At 44.8% G+C, this 20375-nt stretch overlaps 1 protein-coding gene across 2 annotated transcripts in view; it reads left to right on the top strand.

The window, feature by feature from the left end:
* VPS13B (vacuolar protein sorting 13 homolog B) overlaps positions 1-20375 on the top strand; it is a 1018523-nt gene that overhangs the window by 935971 nt on the left and 62177 nt on the right. For both annotated transcript variants that reach the window (XM_038744561.1, XM_038744562.1), the window contains exons 44-46: positions 8337-8600; positions 13079-13162; positions 13340-13515. In XM_038744561.1, the coding sequence (XP_038600489.1) occupies positions 8337-8600; positions 13079-13162; positions 13340-13515 (524 nt within the window). The remainder of the gene's footprint in view (positions 1-8336; positions 8601-13078; positions 13163-13339; positions 13516-20375) is intronic.

Below are 20375 nucleotides of genomic sequence, written 5' to 3'. Positions count from 1 at the left end.
GGGAGGATGAATGAAGGGAACAAGTTAGGGCAATGCAGAAGGGAGTACAAGGAGAGGAGGGCTTAGGCAGGGAAGGCTTCTTGGTGGAGATGTGCCTTGAGTAAAGCTTTGAAGTAGGGGAAAGTCTGATCTCCCCATTTTAGACTGTGAGCCCACTGTTTGGGTAGGGACTGTCTCTATATGTTGCCAATTTGTACTTCCCAAGTGCTTAGTACAGTGCTCTGCACATAGTAAGCGCTCAATAAATACGATTGATGATGATGATGATGATATGAGGAGGGAGAGCGAGATGGCGGCTGTGAGATAGATGAGATGGATGCACAGTGAGAAGGTTAGCATTAGAGGAGTGAAGTGTCCAGGATGGGTTGTAGTTGGAGAGTAGCAAGGTGAGGAAACAGGGGGCAAGGTACTGTGTACTGAGTACTGAGTACTGTAAAGCCAAATGGTGAGGAGTTTTTATTTGATGTTCATTCATTCATTCAATCAATCATATTTATTGAGCACTTACTGTGTGCAGAGCACTGGACTAAGCGCTTGGGAAATACAAGTTGGCAACATACAGAGACGGTCCCTACCCAACAGTGGGCTCACAGTCTAGAAGGGGGAGACAGACAACAAAACAAAACATATTAACAAACTAAAATGAATAGAATAGTAAATATGTACAAGTAAAATGGAGTAAATAAGTAAATAAATAAATAAGTAATAAGTGATGTGGAGGTGGATGGGCAACCACTGGAGTTTCTTGAGGAGGAGTGGGGAAATGTGGTCCAAACGTTTTTGAAGGAAAATGATCTGGGCAGTAGAGTCGAGTATGGAAGGGGGAGACAGCCACTAATATAAATAAATTATAATATTAATATTATATAAATATATGAGCCCACTGTTGGGTAGGGACTGTCTCTATATGTTGCCAACTTGTACTTCCCAAGCGCTTAGTACAGTGTTCTGCACACAGTAAGCGCTCAATAAATACGATTGATTGATTGATATTTAAATTATTAGATATAAATAAATGCATTAAAATTAAATGTATAAATATATCAATTATACATCTCCCCACGTTGGAACCATCTTTCTAGAGCTGCTCATCGCAGAAACACTTTATAAGTAGTGAACTGGATTAGGGGAGAAGAAAGGATTACTTATTGCCCATCAGCAAAGCCAGGAGAAAAATAGGAAATTGAATCGAGAAATCCACCACATAGTACGGGAAGACTGTCGGATAGTATGGAGTTACGGTCTTTGGGCCTGGGTGGTATAGTCTGGAGAGTCAATCTCCCGGCGGCTTTTCAGTCACACTTGCACCCTTGGGTAAATTTGCCAATCCCTGGTGCCATTTTTGAATGAAGATGACATTTCCCCGTGTTCAGCAGTCCCTTGGGTTCAGAGACGATAGTCGTGGTTTTCCGATTTTCAGGTGTTTGGGAGGGTGGCTGACCAGACCAATGCATGACTGACAGTACCTGCCATATCTTGTGTCTGTGAATGATCCCTTTCCTCCCTGTTGCGTTTCTTATCCCAAGTGCCAGACTTGTTTCCCTTTAAGCAAGAGATTGCATCTCCCAACACTTGAGAAGCAGCGTGGCCTAATGGATAGAGTATGGGCCTGGGAGCCTGATGGTCATGGGTTCTAATTCTGGCACCGCCATTTGTCTCCTGTGACCTAGGACTTCACTTCTCTAGGCCTCAGCTACCTCATCTGTAAAATCGGGATTGAGACTGTGACCCTATGTGGGACAGGGACTGTGTCCAACCCGATATGCTTGTATCCACCCCAGCACTTAGTACAGTGCCTGGCACATAGTAAGCATGTAACAAATACCATGATTATTAATTATCATTATTTTACTCTCCCAAGCGCTTAGTACAGTGCCATACACACAGAAACACCCAGTAAATACCATGAGAAGCAGCGAGGCCTAATGGAAAGAGCACTGGCCTGAGGGTGAGGACTTGGGTTCTGATCCCAAGAGAAGCAGCGCGGCTCAGTGGAAAGAGCCCGGGCTTTGGAGTCAAAGGTCATGGGTTCAAATCCCGGCTCCACTGCATGTCAGCTGTGTGACCTTGGGCAAGTCACTTAACTTCTCTGAGCCTTAGTGACCTCATCTGTAAAATTGGGATTAAGACTGTGAGCCCCCCGTGGGACAACCTGATCACCTTGTATCCCCCCCCAGTGCTTAGAACAGTGCTTTGCACATAGTAAGTGCTTAACAAATGCCGTCATTATTATTATTATCTCAGCTCCACCACCTGTCTGCTGTGTGCCTTTGGGCAAGTCACTTGCCTTCTCTGTGCCCCAGTTCCCTGACCTGCAAAATGGGGATTCAGTACTGCTCTCCCTCCTACTTAATGATGGTATTTATTAAGCGCTTACTATGTGCCAAGCACTGTTCCAAGCGCTGAATAATGGTGGGACTTTTGTTAAGAGCTTACTATGTGCCAAGCACTGCTCTCAGCAATGGGGGTAGATACGAGGTAATCAGGTTTTCCTACATGGGGCCCACAGTCTTCATCCCCATTTTACAGATAAGGGAACTGAGGCACAGAGAAATGAAGTGACTTGCCCAAGGTCACACAGCAGACAAGTGGCGGGGTCAGGATTAGAACCCACGACCTCTGACTCCCAAGCCTGGGCTCTTTCTACTGAGCCACGCTGCTTCTCTAGACTGTGAGCCTCATGTGGGATCTGATGTATTTGTATGTACCCTGGTAGTACAGTGCTTAGCACATAGCAAGTGCTTAACAAATACCACAATTGTTGATTGTTATTTTGTACTGATTGATCTAAAGATCCTCCTTTAACCTCTGCTTCAAAACAGTCACTCAATTCTTCGTATTGGGCACCATGTTGCTCTTATTTTTGCTGGCTCCAACTTTCCATTGTTGTACTCAGCATGCAAAAGGCTCTTGGGCATCATCATAATAATAATAATGACATTTATTAATAATAATGATGATGGCATTTGTGCGTTTATTATGTGCAAAGCACTGTTCTAAGCTCTGGGGAGGCCACAAGGTGATCAGGTTGTCCCACTTGGGGCTCAGTCTTCATCCCCATTTTACAGATGAGGTAACTGAGGCACAGAGAAGTTAAGAGACTTAACCAAAGTCACACAGCTGACAAGTGGCGGAGCCGGGATTAGAACCCGTGACCTCTGATTCCCCAGCCCGGGCTCTTTCCACTGAGCCATGCTGCATCATGCCAGTTTGAACAGCCAGACTTCCACCTGCAGACCACAAAACCAAAAGTAGCATACTTATCTTCCAGCGCATGATCTTCCAGCTCCGCCGCTTGTCAGCTGTGTGACTTTGGGCAAGTTACTTCACTTCTCTGTGCCTCAGTTACCTCATCTGTAAAGTGGGGATTAAGACAGTGAGCCCCATGTGGGACAACCTGATCTCTTCGTATCCACCCTAGCGCTTAGAACAGTGCTTTGCACATAGTAAGCGCTTAAAGCCATTATTATTATTCCCTTATGTCTATCCCAGTGCTTAGAACAGTGCTTGGCACATAGTAAGCACTTAAGAAATACCATAATTATGTGAGAAGCGATGTGGCTTAGTGGAAAGAGCAGGGGCTTGGGAGTCAGAGGTTGTGGGTTCTAATCCTGACTCTACCACTTGTCAGCTGTGTGACTTTGGGCAGGTCACTTAACTTCTCTGTGCCTCAGTTACCTCATCTGTAAAATGGGGATTAAGACTGTGAGCCCCAAATGGGGCTACCAGATTGCCTTGTATCTACCCCATTTCTTAGAACAGTGCTTGGAACACAGTAAGAGCTTAACAAATACCATCATCATTATTATTATTATTCTCTGGTCCTCAGTTACCTCATCTATAAAATGTGAGCCCCACATGGGATAGGGACTGTGTCCAGCTCAATTTGCTTGTATCCATCCCAACACTTAGTACAGTGGCTGGCCCATAATAAGTGCTTAACAAATATCATAATTATTATTAAATAACAAATGTATAAGTATAAAATGTCAGAGCCTCTTTGGCCTTCAAAGAAACCTGGGCCCACACAATCTTACCCAAATGTAAATATTGATAGCCTGGGCCTTTTCAGAGATACCGCCTGTATTGCACTTGCAGACATACTCATTCCCATATTAGTATTCAGATGAGATCATTTAATCTTGGCAAGACTAGAATTCATTCATTCATTCAATCGCATTTATTGAGCGCTTACTGTGTGCAGAGCACTGTACTAAGCGCTTGGGAAGTACAGGTTGGCAACCTATAGAGATGGTCCCTACCCAACAGCGGGCTCACAGTCTAGAAGGGGGAGACAGACAACAAAACAAGACATATTAACAAAATAAAATAAATAGAACAAATATGTATAAATAAATAATATTCTTGGGAGTATGGAGCTGCTCTTTAATGTACCCTTTGGGCTGACCTTTGAAGCCCTCCAAAACCTATTGAGGAAACTAATAGAAGAGTGAGCGCCTAGGAGAAATAACATTGCCAACCCAGACATGTATATTAGGAAAAAACCCTACATTAAAGTACGTCAAGGATCCATCTTGAACTGGTAAATGAATCCTGAAATTCTATTCAGCCCTTAGCAAATAAAGGTATTAGAAGTGCTGGCCCTTTGAAGAAAAGCAAAATTAAACCTCCCACTGAACCTTGCAGTCGAGGAGTCCCGAAAATACCACCAGCAAGCTCAGGATGGCCGTTTTGGATTTTTGCTTTAAAGAAGCCAAATCTCCGCGGCCGGTTACAAAGCTTGGCTTTCAATTTTGAAAGCCAACATGACAGAGTTTTCACTAGAAAGTGAAGCGATAAAAACCCACAAAAGAGAATGTCCCCTTAGACAAAGCGAGGCCTGAATGGTAACCATGATCCTGTGGTTGCTGTTCTTAATACTTTGGGGCCCAAAGACTTCAGAAGACATGGCACTGAACATATGTCTCGGCCTATCTAGAGTAAGAACAGAAGTACAGCCTGGTCTTGAAGCTCTCTGAACTTTATTCCTGAATTGTATGTTGGCTCTTCTACAGCATTACTTTCCTAGAACTTTCTTAAAGTTCATATTTTATTTATGATCTGCAGGGGAAGAAGCCCTCCACATTGAACCTGCAGAAATAATTTGCCCCATGAATTTATCAGAATCAGGTCCACGGTGGTGAAGGCCCTGGGTTGGATATCTGCAGTATATTTATTTATATTGATGTCAGTGTACACCTCTAGACTGGAAGCTCATTGTGTGGAGAAAATGTGTCTGCTTATTGTTATATTGTGTTCTCCCAAGTGCTTAGCACTGTACTCTGCGCACAGTAAGCCCTCAGTAAATATGATTGATTGAATGAGTAGCCTAGAGATCCTCTTGTAGTATGCACCTTCCCTCTCAACCGGAGTTGGGGAGAAGTGTTATCAGGCCAACGGGGAGCAGCAGAAAGAAGGTGCTCTAGCATCTGTGAGCCCACTGTTGGGTAGGGACCGTCTCTATATGTTGCCAACTTGTGCTTCCCAAGCGCTTAGTACAGTGCTCTGCACACAGTAAGCGCTCAATAAATACGATTGAATGAATGAATCGGCCCTCTCTCCTTAGTTGGGGAGAAGCATTGTCGGTCTAAGGGGAAGCAGAGAGAAAGGGGGATATTCCAGCACCTTCTTCTCTCTGAGTAGGGGAGAAGCCTTGTCTGGCCAAGGGGAAGCAGAGGGAAAAGGGATGCCTTAGAAGAGGAAACCTCGGCAAACACTACCTAAGAAGTGGAGGGTGTTTGGGTTCCCATTTGTGGCAGCCTCCTCTTCATGCTGCCATCTCACTTAACGACAGACTTCACACTGAACCCGCCCAGCCATCCTGCTGGGTTGTTTTTTTTTTTTAAAAAAATGGTGCTTATTAAGTGCTTACTATGTACCAAGTTCTGTGCTAAGAGCTGCGGTACATACAGACTAGTCAGGTTGGACACAGTCCAAGTCCCATGTAAGGCTCAAAGTCTTAATCCCCATTTTACAGATGAGGCAGCTGAGGCCCAGAGAAGTTAAGTGGCTTGCCCAAGGCCACACAGCAGACAAGTGGAGAACCTAAGATTAGAACCCAGGCCACATTAGGCCACACTGCCTCTCTCATCCTGTTCCCCTCTCCCAACAAATCCACCAGACCACAGATCCCCCCATCTTCAAACTTTTCTAAAATCCCACCTCCTCCAGGAAACATTCCCCTATTAATTCAAAGCATCCCAGTTTCATCAACACAACACCCACCCCTTAGCATGTATGTATTTTATTTCTATCCTCTATCCTAGGTGTATATATATATATATATATATATATATATATATATATACACCTATATACCTATATATATATAATGTATTTATTTGTACATTGAGTTATTTATTCAGATATTTCATCCAGAAATATGTATTGTACTTCCTGCTATGTTCTAGCTTGTTGTGGGGAGGAAAATGTCTACCCACTCTGTTGTATTGTATTCTTCCAAGCACTTAGTACAGTGCTCTGCACACAGTAAGCTCTCAGTAAATGCTGTTGCCTGGTTGATTAATTTTTCCTCCTGCTTTCACTCTTTTCAATAATTTTGTGTCTCTCCCCCGTTAAATGGGAAGCTCCTGGAGGACAGCGACCATGTGCCTTGCTACTGTTGCAGCCAGACAGGTGGATTTATTGAGCACTTACTGTGTGCAGAGCACCATACTAAGTGCTTGGAAGAGCACAATATAATAATAATAATAATGGCATTTATCAAGTGCTTACTGTGTGCAAAGCACTGTTCTAAGCGCTGGGGAGGTTGCAAGGTGATGAGGTTGTCCCACGTGTGGCTCACAGTCTTCACAGTCTTCATGTGTATATATGTTTGTACATAGTTATTACTCTATTATTTATTTTACTTATCCATATCTATTCTATTTATTTTATTTTGTTAGTATGTTTGGTTTTGTTCTCTGTCTCCCCCTTTTAGACTGTGAGCCCACTGTTGGGTAGGGACTGTCTCTATATGTTGTCAACTTGTACTTCCCAAGCGCTTAGTACAGTGCTCTGCACACAGTAAGCGCTCAATAAATACGATTGATTGATTGATTGATTCACCCCCATTTTACAGATTAGGGAACTGAGGCACAGAGAAGTGAAGCGACTTGCCCAAAGTCACACAGCTGACAAGTAGCGGAGCCGGGATTTGAACCCATGACCTCTGACTCCAAAGCCCGGGCTCTTTCCACTGCTTCTGTATAACAATATAACAATAAACAGGTACATTCCCTCCCGCAGTGAGCTTTCAGGCTAGAGGACTGTACAACAGTCTGGTGTTCTCCCAGGAGTGCTCAGTACAATGCCTGATCATCGTTTGGCTTTCAAGAAATGCTTTCGATTAATTGACACCATTTCACCCTGGCCTGACCTAACAGGGTGGCCTGCATCCTGGACGCGGCTGTGGATGGGATAGCCACCACCTATTTCCTGGCCAGGAGCTTCAGGACTCCCCCCCCTTTCCTCCGGCTTTGAAACCAAGACCCCTTAGTATCATTTTCTCCTTTCAAATATTACTCCGAAAGGGGTTGTGAAATTTATTCCTTGAGGAACCAGGGAATGTGTCTGCCAACTGTGTTTTAGTGCACTCTCCCAAGTGCTTAGTACAGTGCTCTGTACACAGTAAGCGCTCAATAAATACAATTGATTGATTCAGTCATTTGCTTTTCTGGCAGCTATATTCCGAAAAGGAGCGTGGCCTAGTGGAAAGAATCATCATCATCATCAATCGTATTTATTGAGCGCTTACTATGTGCAGAGCACTGTACTAAGCGCTTGGGAAGTACAAATTGGCAACATATAGAGACAGTCCCTACCCAACAGTGGGCTCACAGTCTAAAAGAATATGGGCCTGGGAGGAATACCATCATTATTAATCTTGGCTCAGCTAATTGCTTGCTATATCAATCAATCAATCAGTCGTATTTATTGAGCGCTTACCGTGTGCAGAGCATTGTACTAAGCGCTTGGGAAGTACAAGTTGGCGACATATAGAGACAGTATGACCTCGGGCAAGTCAATCAAGTCCTCTGTGCCCCAGTTTCCTTAACTGTAAAATGGGGATTAAATACCTGTTTTCCCTTCTGCCTAAGCTGAGGGCCCATGTGGGTCAGGGACTGTGTCCAACCTAATTAACGTGTACCTACCCCAGTGCTTAGAACGGTGTACATAGTAAGCGCCGAACAAATGCCGTGAAAAAGAAAAAAATGATTCGGAAGGAGTCCCAGAAAGAGCTTCTAGAAAGACAATTCCAATCAATTAGCGTGTAACGTCAGGTGGGATTTTCGGTCTCGAACTTGGTTTCACGTCAGCTTGATTCTGCATTTCAGATTCTTTTCGGCGGAAGGCAGATCATCTGCAGCTTCTTGTCCCAGAGCATTGAACTGAAAGTGGTGCAGCAGTACGTGGGTCAGGACGGGCAAGCTGTCATTCGCGAGCATTTGGACTGCCTCCCGGCCAACCAGAAATTGCCGTCCTACATCCTAGAAAACAGCGAGCTCACCGAGTTGTGTGTGAAGGCCGAAGGAGATGAAGACTGGTCACGGGACGTGTGCCTCAAGGCTCAAACCACCGAATATAGCATAGTCATTCAGGTAGGAGAATAAATCCTTTTTTTTTTCCAGGGTCCGACTCGGTCGCATTATACTCTCTCAAACGCTTATTCTAGTGCTCTGCACCTACTGAGCGCTCATTAAGTACCATCGGTTGATTGGAATGAGGTGATTTTTAAAGCTAATACTCCCCGCCGGGAGAAGGGGAGCAGCGTGGCTCAGTGGAAAGAGCTCGGGCTCTGGAGTCAGAGGTCATGGGTTCAAATCCCGGCTCCACCCATTGTCAGCTGTGTGACTTTGGGCAAGTCACTTTGCTTCTCTGGGCCTCAGTTACCTCATCTGTAAAATGGGGATTAAGACTGTGAGGCCCCCCATGGGACAACCTGATCAATCAATCAATCAGTCGTATTTATTGAGCGCTTACTATGTGCAGAGCACTGTACTAAGCGCTTGGGAAGTACAAATTGGCAACATAACCTTGTTATAACCTAACCTAACATAACCTAATATAACGTAACCTAACATAACCATAGCATAACATCACCTTGTAACCTCCCCAGTGCTTAGTACAGTGCTTTGCACATAGTAAGCGCTTAATAAATGCCATCATTATTGTTATTATAATAGTATGTGATTTATTTAGATTAATGTACTCTCCCAAGTGCTTAATTCAGTGCGCACAGTAAATCAATCAATTGTATTTATTGAGCACTTACTGTGTGCAGAGCACTGTACTAAGCGCTTGGGAAGTACAAGTTGGCAACATATAGAGACAGTCCCTACCCAACAGTGGGCTCACAGTCTAAAAGTCTAAAAGTCACAGTCTAAATGCCAAATAAATATGATTGAATTTGTCCTTCCCAAGCACTTAGTACAGTGCTCTGCATACAGTAAGCGCTCCATAAATATGATTGAATGAATGAATGAATGAATTGAATGAAGGAATGAGTGAATATGAAAGGGACTGCTACCTGTTGGGTTTCCCAACCGCTGAGAACAATTTTTATGACTGGTAATAATGATAATAATAATAATGGCGTTTGTTAAGCGCTTACTGTTGCCATGCACTGTTCTAAGCGCTGGGGTAGATACAAGATAATCAGGTTGTCCCATGAGGGGCTCACAGTCTTGATCCCCATTTTACAGATGAGGTAACTGAGGCACAGAGAAGTGAAGTAGCTCACCCAAAAATCACACATCTGACATGTGGCGGAGTTGGGATTTGAACCCATGACCTCTGATTCCAAAGCCCGGGCTCTTTCCACTGAGCCACGCTAAGTTATTGACCCTCTAATGTTTTTGCCAAAGTCATTTTTCTAATTAGGAAGGCTGGGTAGACCCAGGTGTGGGCGTGGAGGAGGAGAAGGGGAGAGGGTGGCTGCCAGTGACATTCATTCAATTCATTCAATCATATTTATTGAGCGCTTACTGTGTGCAGAGCACTGGACTAAGCGCTTGGGAAGTACAAGTTGGCAACATCTAGAGACGGTCCCTACCCAAGAAAGGGCTCACAGTCTAGAAGGGGGAGACAGACCACAAAACAAAAAATATTAACAAAATAGAATATGTACAAACAAAATAGAGTAATAAATTCGTACAAACATATACATATATACAGGTGGTGTGGGGAGGGGAAGGAGGTAAGGTGGGGGGGATGGGGAGGGGGAGAGGAAGGATGGGGCTCAGTCTGGGAAGGCCTCCTGGAGGAGGTGAGCTCTCAGTAGGCTCAGTGGCAAGAGCACGGGCTTTGGAGTCAGGGGTCACAGGTTCAAATTCCGGCTCTGCCGATTGTCAGCTGTGTGACTTTGGGCAAGTCACTTCACTTCTCTGGGCCTCAGTTACCTCATCTGTAAAATGGAGATTAAGACTGTGAGCCCCCCCCCATGGGACAACCTGATCCCTGATCTTGTAACCTCTGAGCACGACATCTGAGCGGGAGGACAGATGGACTCCCAACTTCACGTTCTGACACCCACTGCTCTAAGCGAGGCAACGGCGATGATGGCGGTCTTCTTAGAGAAGCAGCGTGGCTCAGTGGAAAGAGCCCGGGCTTTGGAGTCAGAGGTCATGGGTTCGAATCCCACCTCCGCCACATGTCTGCTGTGTGACCTTGGGCAAGTCACTTCACTTCTCTGAGCCTCAGTTGCCTCATCTGTAAAATGGGGATGAAGACTGTGAGCCCCACGTGGGACAACCTGATCACTTTGTATCCCCCCCAAGCACTTAGAACAGTGCTTTGCACACAGTAAGCGCTTAACAAATGCCAACATTATTATTATTGGTGATGAGGCCGCTGGTAGCAGGGACAGTCCCTGTCCCACATGGGGCTCAAAGTCTCAATCCCCATTTTCCAGAGATAACTGAGGCCCAGAGAAGTGAAGGGACTGCCCCAAGGCCCCACAGCCGACAAGTGGCAGAACCGGGATTAGAATCCATGACCTTCTTACTCCCAGGCCCTTGCTCGAAACACTACGCCATACTGTTTCAGAAGTACATCTTTGGGGTGGTGCAGAGATTGGTTATAAGGTGATTTTCAGTGATTCTTTTAGTTCCGTCAACACCAGCTTTGGAAATGAAGAAAATAGGAATAACGTATGTAGCAGCATGGCCGAGTGGAAAGAATACGGGCCGCTTACCTGCTGTGTGACCTTGGTCAAGTCACTTAAATTCTCCATGCGACAGTTTCCTCAACTGTAAACTTGTTCTCCCTCTTAAGTAGACGGTGAACCCCAGGCGGAACAGAGACTGCGTCCAACCTGATTAGTTGTATCTACCCCAGTTCTTAGAACACACACATGCAGTGCTTTGCACATAGTAAGCGCTTAATAAATGCCATCATTATTATAATAAGCACTCAACAAATACCCTTTGAAAAAATGGTATTGTTCCACTACATGCCTATATTCTGTACTGTAGAGAAGCGGCGTAGCTCAGTGGAAAGAGCACGGGCTTAGGAGTCAGAGGTCATGGGTTCAAGTCCCGGCTCTGCCGCATGTCAGCTGTGTGACTTTGGGCAAGTCACTTAACTTCTATGGGCCTCAGTTACCTCATCTGTAAAATGGAGATTAAGATTGTGAGCCCCACGTGGGACAACCTGATCACCTTGTATCCTCCCCAGCTCTTAGAACGGTGCTTTGCAGATAGTAAACGCTCAACAAATCCCAAAATTATTATTATTATTGCTGGTGTGGAAATTGGATAGACTTCTTGCAGGCCATTTCCTGGGACCTCTATCACCAAGCCCACTGTCTGTCTCTCTTCTCTGACTAAGCTTTCATTTCCCCTGTTCAACTTCCCTTTTGTGTCTCCTGTGCATTTGGATCTATGCCCTTTAAGCACTTGATATCCACTGAGCACCCCATCCATAGCAACACAGGACTTTTGTACATATCCTGACAGTCTCCCATTTCCCCATCTGTAATTTATTTTAATGCCCGTCTCCCTATCTAGACTGTAAGCTTTTTATAGGCAGGAATCATGTCCACCAACTACATTGCAGTGCACTCTCCCAGGCATTTAGTATGATGCTCTGCAACACAGTGAGTACTCAATAAATACCACTGATTTGCTTCTTCCTCCTTTTTTCCTTCATCCTCTTTCTTTCTATCTCCCTCCCCTCTTTCCCTTTTCCCTCCTTCCCTGCCTTTCTCCTGTCTCTTTTTTCCTTTCTCCCCTTTCTCTCCTCCTTGGAGCAGCCTGGCCTAGTGGCAAGAGCATGGACTTGGGAGTCAGAGGTCGTGGGTTCTAATTCTGGCTCCCCACTTGTCTGCCGTGTGACTTGGGCAAGTCACTTAACTTCTCTGTGCCTCATCTGTAAAATGGGGATGAAGACTGTGAGCCCCACGTGGGACTGTGAGCCCGTTATTGGGTAGGGGCTGTCTCCATTTGTTGCCGATTTGTACTTCCCAAGCGCTTAGTACAGTGCTCTGCACACAGTACGTGCTCAATAAATACGATTGAATGAATGAACAACCTGATGACCTTGTATCTACCCTGGCGCTTAGAACAGTGTGTGGCACATAGCACTTAACAAATACCATTATTGTTCAGTGCTTAGAACAGTACTTGGCACATAGTAAGTGCTTAACAAATACCACCATCTTCATCCCTCCTTAACAAAAATAATAATAATAATAATGGTATTTATTAAGTGCTTACTGTGTGTACCAGGCACTAAGCACTTCCACTCTTCCTCCTTCCAGCATGCAATTTTGTCACCCATTCCTTTTACAGAGTCCCTGCTGGATCCCTGTGACAAGAGATGACCCTCATGTTTATTAGCGTGATGCTCATCGTAACTAACATAAAATCTGTCAGCTGGCACCATCTGCTCTGTATCTAATACAAGAAAAGTTACCATTTTGTTTTTTCTCACGGTTTAAACTATTTTCTTATATTTTTTTCCTTCCTGAATGCCATTTTCTCCTTGTTTTCTTTTTTTTAAGTAATAAAATGTTGAGTTGGATGATTAACCAAAAAAAAGTATATTTAATGGGATCTTTTTGTCTTTGACTATGCAGGTGCCATCTTCAAACGGATCCATTATTTACGTCTGGTGCACAGTTTTGACTTTGGAGCCCTGTTCTCAAGTGCAACAAAGAATGGTAAATGCTTTCCTGGTCCTAAAAATTGTATATGGTTCTGACCTTTCATGTTCTGAAATAAATTAAGGTCAGAGTGACCTGGAGCAAAGATTTATAATAGGCTTGCTTCAGCATCAAGCAGCTGGAATATTGCAACAAAGCAAATATTATAGTGTTCTGTCCTTTTGTTTTTTATAGATTGTGTTCAGCCCTCTTTTTATCATGAGGAGCCATCTTCCAGACCCCATTATCATACACTTGGAGAAAAGGAGTCTGGGATTGAGCGAAACACAAATTATTCCGGGAAAAGGCCAAGAAAAATCACTCCAAAATATTGAACCCGATCTCTTGCATCATCTAACTTTTCAAGCAAGGTACTGGAAAAATGAGTGCATCTTCCGAAAAAACGTTTTCATTCATTCATTCATTCAGTTGTATTTATTGAGCGCTTATTGTGTGCAGGGCACTGGACTAAGCGCTTGGGAAGTACAAGTTGGCAACATCTAGAGACGGTCCCTACCCAACAACAGGCTCACAGTCTAGAAAGGGGAGACAGACAACAAAACAAAACATATTAACGAAATAAAATAAATAGAATAGTAAATATGTACAAGTAAAATAAATAGAGTAATAAATATGGACAAACTTATATACAGGTGCTGTGTGGAGGGGAAGGAGGTAAGGCGGGGGGGGGTGGGGAGGGAGAAGAGGGGGAGAGGGAGGAGGGGGCTCAGTCTGGGCAGGCCTCCTGGAGGAGGTGAGCTCTCAGTAGGGCTTTGAAGGGAGGAAGAGAACTAGCTTGGCGGATGTGCGGAGGGAGGGCATTCCAGGCCAGGGGGAGGACGTGGGCTGGGGGTCGACGGTGGGACAGGCGAGAATGAAGCACAGTGAGCAGATTAGCAGCAAAGGAGCGGAGGGTGCGGGCTGGGCTGTAGAAGGAAAGAAAGAGGTGAGGTAGGAGGGGGCGAGGGGATGGACAACCTTGAAGCCGAGAATGAGGAGTTTTTGCCAGATGCGTAGGTTGACTGGCAGCCACTGGAGATTTTTGAGGAGGGGAGTAACATGCCCAGAGCGTTTCTGCACAAAGATGATCCGGGCAGCAACGTGAAGTATAGATTGAAGTGGGTGGGGAGAGACAGGAGGATGGGAGATCAGAGAGGAGGCTGATGCAGTAATCCAGTCGGGATAGCTGATGTTCGGGAAGTGGGGGAAAAAGGAGCCTTATGAAATGTACTTAATACCGATTGTTGTTTCTCTGGGAAGTTATTCTAAAAGATTGTTCTCCGATGCCTAGAGATTTCTGCTGTACCTTTGTAGCAACTGACCTTCTCCTCCATGTGCCTAAGTGGTTTTGTAGCCAGAAGCAAGAAGCAGCAGGCTCATTAAGTTTATTGCTGATCTGGCCCCAACTTTTTGCTTTGGAGTCAGGAGCGGTTTGCCCCTGGTTGTCTTTGTGGCCCCAAAGTCAACATAAAAAGTTGGCACCTGGGTTTCCAACTATGTTCATGCCTTTCCTGAAATGGGAAAGTCAGGATCAATCAATCAGTCAGTGCTTTTTATTGAGCACTTACTGTGTGCAGAACACTGTACTAAGCACTCGGGAGAGTGCAACACAACAGCATAATTCAACACAACATAACACAACATAATACAATACAACATAGCACAATACAACAGCATTGGTAGACATGTTCCCTGCACTTGAGCTTACGCTCTAGAGGGGGGAGAGAGACATTAATGTAAAATAATTTATGATATATAATGTATAGGTATGTGCATAAGTGCTGTGGAACTGAGGGTGGGGTGAATACCAAGGTAAAGATCCAGGGCATGGATGACACAAAAGGGGAAAGAGGGCTTAGTCATGGAAGGCCTCTTGGAGGAGGTGGGACCTTAATAAGGCTTTGAAGGTGGCGAGACTGGTGGTCCAGCATATATGGAGGGGGAAGAAGTTCCAGGCCAGAGGGGAGGAAGTGGGAAAGGATTCAGCGGTGAGATAGAGAAAATTGGGACACAGTCAGTAAACTGGCACTAAAGGAGTAAAGCATGCGGGCTGGGCTGTAGTAGGAGGTGGCGAGCAAATTGAGTGTTTTAAAGATGTTGGTGAAGCGTTTCTGTTTGATGCAGAAGTAGGTGGGCAACCACTGGAGGTTCTTGAGGAGTGGGGAAGTGTGGATTGCATGTAGTATTCCATGGTTTTATTTAGCTTTCTATCCCCTTCCTCATAGTGCCAGGATTTTTTTGGCCTGTCTTGCTTCAGCTGGTCAATGTATCAGGGATTTAAAAGAAAAGTCAGTAATGGCTTCAGAATCCCTTTCCTGAGGCACGGTGATAGCTCTAGCGCCATTATCCTATAGTTGTAATCTGGATTATTCTTTTTGCTTTACAGCTGCTGCCTTTTAAATTCATCTGCCAATTTGTTCCCAGTCACTCCATTTTATGAGACATCTAGCAGCAAGGCCTACTGGATAGAGCATGGGCTTGGGAGTCAGAAGGTCCTGGGTTCTAATTCTGGCTCTGCCGCTTGTCTGCTATGTCACCCTGGGCACACTTCTCTGTGCCTCAGTTCCCTCATCTGTAAAATGGGGATTAAGACTGTGAGCCCCAGTGAATAGGTTAGCGAAAGAGAAACAAAGAGAACGAGCCAGGGTGTAGTGGGAATAGAGAATAGGTAAGTAGGAAGGAGAAAATTGATTGAGTGCCTTAAAGCAAGTGGTCAGGCGTTTCTGCTTACCTGCCACAATTTATAACAGGTGTGAATACCCCAGTTTCTCCCTTTTCTTTCCCCCACTGTGATGGAGGTGATGATGAGAGAGAAATATCCTGGACAGGGTCCTGTCAGTTCTTTTCCTGTTAATAACATTAATATAATAATAATAATAATAATAATTGTGGTATTTGTTAAGCACTTATTATGTGCCAGACACGGTACTAAGTGCTGGAGTAGAAACAAAATAATCAGGTCTGACTCAATCCCTGTCCCTCATTAGACTCACAGGGTAAATAAGAGGGAGACTTCTAGACTGTGAGCCCGTGTTGGGTAGGGACCGTCTCTACACATTGCCAATTTGTACTTCCCAAGTGCTTGCACACAGTAAGCGCTTGCACACAATAAGTGCTCAATAAATATGATTGAATGAATGAACGTGTATTTGATTCCCATCTTATATATGAGGAAACTGAGACACAAAGAGATGGTTTACCCAGGGTCACACAGTAATAATAATAATAGTAATAATGTTGGCATTTGTTAAGTGCTTACTATGTGCAAAACACTGTTCTAAGCGCTGGGGGGGATACAAAGTGATCAGGTTGTCCCATGTGGGGTTCACAGTCTTAATCCCCATTTTACAGATGAGGTAACTGAGGCTCAGAGAAGTTAAGTGACTTGCCCAAGGTCACACAGTAGACAAGTGGCAGAGCCAGGATTAGAACCCAGGTCCTTGACTCCCAGAAATTATTGGCGTAGAGTAAATTTATCGCTTAAGTTTTGTCAACTCTAATCATCATCATCATCATCAATCGTATTTATTGAGCGCTTACTATGTGCAGAGCACTGTACTAAGCGCTTGGGAAGTACAAATTGGCAACATATAGAAACAGTCCCTACCCAACAGTGGGCTCACAGTCTAAAATCAGGTTTAGGTTTAGATTACAGGTCTAAAACCTATAATCAGGTTTCCCCCAGTTTGACTGACCTGAGTATGTAAAAATCCAGAGATAAATCATAACGTAATTGCGGACATAGCCCAGGATCTGTAAGTCTCATCTGGCATCCTGTCCAGTTGCTGCAGGGAAGACGGGGCCTCCCCTCATCCCACCTAAATAGCACTGCTTTCAAATCAAATTCCCCACTTTGCCCAGAGCTCATTCATTCAATCATATTTACTGAGCGCTTACTATGTGCAGAGCACTGTACTAAGTGTTTCAGGGAGTACAAAATAACAGTAAATGGACACATTCCCTACCCACAACAAGCTTACAGCCTGTTAAGCACTTATTTTGTGCCAAGCACTGTACTGAGTGCTGGAGTAGATACAGAATAATCAGTGAACAGACTGTAACAACTGCTAACTTTAACAACAAGCTTAACAGGCAGACATGAATATAAATAAATTACAGATACCTACATAAGTGCTGCGGGGCTGGGAGGTGGGGATGAATAAAGGGAGCGAGACAGAGCGACACAGAAGGGAGTGAAAGAAGAGGAAAGGAGGGCTTAGGCAGGGAAGGCTTTTTGGAGGAGATGTGCCTTCAATAAGGCTTTGAAGCCAGGGAGAGTAATTGTCGAATTTGCAGAGTTTAGGAGAGAAGTAGCACAGATAGGGTGGAAATGGAAGGAATGAAGATCTCTTTCCCACCCTGCTTCTGTGCTGCTTTGCTGAAGTGAGGAAAAGCGGTTCATCCTCTCTCCATTCTTCCACTTCCCATTTATTTCTTGCGTCTGCACTAAGCTTTCCCTCTGTCACCAGTTGTGGGCTGCCTACAGTGGAGTGGGGGAGTTGTGGCTTAGTGGGACATTGCGGTTCCTTATCATCGGGAAATGAGTCCAGGAAATGAGTCCAGTACAACCCAGGCTGACCCGACCTTCATGGTAACAACAGCCAACAGCGGAGACAGAGGTGCTTCCCTCTAGACTGTAAACTACTTGTGGGCAGGGAAAATGCCTACCAGCTCTGTTGGATTGTGCTCTCCCAAGCACTTAGTACAGTGCTCTACACCCAATAAGTGCTCAATAAATACCATTGATTGGCGAAGCCGCAGGGCATAACGGGTACATATCTATTCTATTTATTTTATTTTGTTAGTCTGTTTGGTTTTGTTCTCTGTCTCTGCCTTTTAGACTGTGAGCCCACTGTTGGGTAGGGACTGTCTCTATATGTGTATATATATATATATATATATATATATATATATATATATATATACATATATATATATATACATATATATATATATATATATGTTTGTAAATATTCATTACTTTATTTTACTTGTGCATATCTGTTCTATTTATTTTATTTTGTTAGTATGTTTGGTTTTGTTCTCTGTCTCCCCCTTTTAGACTGTGAGCCCGGTGTTGGGTAAGGACTGTTTCTCTATGCTGCCGACTTGTACGTCCCAAGCGCTTAGTACAGTGCTCTGCACACAGTAAGCGCTCAATAAATACGATTTCCAGGATAGAGCAGGGCCCTGGGAGTCAGCAGGTCAGAGGTGCCAATCCCAGCTCCACCCCTTGTCTGCTTGTGACTTTGGACAAGTGACTTCACTTCTCTGTGCCTCAGCTACCTCATCTGTAAATGGGGATTGAGACTGTGAGCCCTACGTGGGACAGGGACTGTGTCCAACTCGATTTGCTTGTATCTACCTCAGCACTTAGTACAGTGCCTTCCCTGTGTACTTGTTTTGTTTTGGTGTCTGTTTCCCCCTTCTAGACTGGGAGCCCATTGTTGGGTAGGGATTGTCTCTATCTGTTGCCGAATTGTACTTTCCAAGTGCTTAGTATAGTGCTCTGCACACAGTAAAGGGTTCAGTAAATACGATTGAATGAATTGAATGAATGAATGAATTGGCACATAGTAAGCACTTAACAAATACCATCATTATTATTATAAGAAGCAATGTGGCGTAGTGGATAGAGCATGGGGCTGGGAGCCAGAAGGATCTGGGTTCTAATCAGGGCTCTGCCATTTGTCTGCTGTGTGACCTGGGGCAAGTCACTTCACTTATCTGGGCCTCAGTTACCTCATCTGAAAAATGGGGATTATGACTGTGAGCTCCACGTGGAACAGGGACAGCATCCAAACTGATTACCTTGTATCCACCCCAGTGCTTAGAACAGTGCTTGGCACATAGTAAGCACTTAAAGAATACCATCATTATTATTATTATTTGATCGATCGATCCTGCCAAGAATGGCGAGAGGGAATGTGGCCAGCTCAAATAAAACTGGCTCTATGCTGTTTGGGACAAAGACTCCGGTCTCTGTCTACCAGGAGCCCCTCTTATTCCCAGCTCCCTTTCTTCTGGAAGCAGGGGTGGCTTCACGTGGCTCGAGAGGGAGCTAAGGGAGTTCTGGGGGAAAGAAAAAAAGATATTGGTTAAGTTGGCAGGGAAGCTGGGGAGCTGATGGAAGGGGCCATGTTTGGAGTACACGGGGAATTGAGAAAATTCCTAGGAATAGTGGAGGAGAAGAGATAATAATAATGATGGCATTTGTTAAGCGCCTACTATGTGCAATGCACTGTTCTAAGCTCCGGGGAGGATACAAAGTAATCAGGTTGTCCCACGGGGGGTTCACGGTATTAATCCCCATTTTCCAGGTGAGGTCACTGAGGTCCAGAGAAGTGAAGTGACTGGCCCAAAGTCACCCAGCTGACAATTGGAGGTCAGGATTAGAATCCGTGACCTCTGACTCCCAAGCCTGGGCTCTTTCCACTGAGCCACGCTGCTTCTCCGAAGTGCCGTGAAGTGAAGTTACCTGGCCCAGGTCACTCAGCGGCCAAGGCCTTGCCATGGCCCCTCCGGAGGAGTCTGAGGGTGTGACGAGAGCAGGCCCCTGGGCTAAATGGCTTTTATTTCCCGGGACAGGGTGGCAGTGAGTGATCTATAGTTTAGCTTTTAATTACCTGAAGAGCTCCATCATCCATTCATTCATTCGTATTTATTGAGCACTTACTGTGTGCAAAGCACTATACTGAGCACTTGGGAGAGTACAATATAACGACAGACTCATTCCCCGCCCACAAGGAGCTCACAGTCTAGACATGACTGGGTTGGTTCTAGAAAAGGAAACTAATCTATTGCCCTAAATCTACAGTGAAGTCTATCCAAAGACTCAGGGGCGCCCAACTCATCCCCATTTTTGAGGGAAATATTACATACACGTGTCCACTCAGACTCAGTTTGGGATTCTTCTAGACTGTGAGCTCACTGTTGGGTAGGGACCGTCTCTACCCAAGTGCCAACTTGTACTTCCCAAGCGCTTAGTACAGTGCTCTGCACACAGTAAGCGCTCAATAAATACGATTGATTGATTGATTTACTGAGCGCTTATTGTGTGCAGAGCCCTGTGTGCAATAAAACAATAAGCAGGTACATTCTCTGCCCACAAGGAGCTCACAGTCTAGAGAGATAGGAGCCACGTGGCTGAAATACCTAGACAGAGATGCCAATCCAGGCATTCCACATATTTAAAGGAGATGTGAAATCTGGCCCGAATCCAAAGGGGAAC

The sequence above is a fragment of the Tachyglossus aculeatus genome, chromosome 4 (genome assembly GCF_015852505.1).
Source record: "Tachyglossus aculeatus isolate mTacAcu1 chromosome 4, mTacAcu1.pri, whole genome shotgun sequence".
Lineage (NCBI taxonomy): Eukaryota > Metazoa > Chordata > Mammalia > Monotremata > Tachyglossidae > Tachyglossus > Tachyglossus aculeatus.
This window is presented reverse-complemented; position numbering and strand designations above follow the sequence as displayed.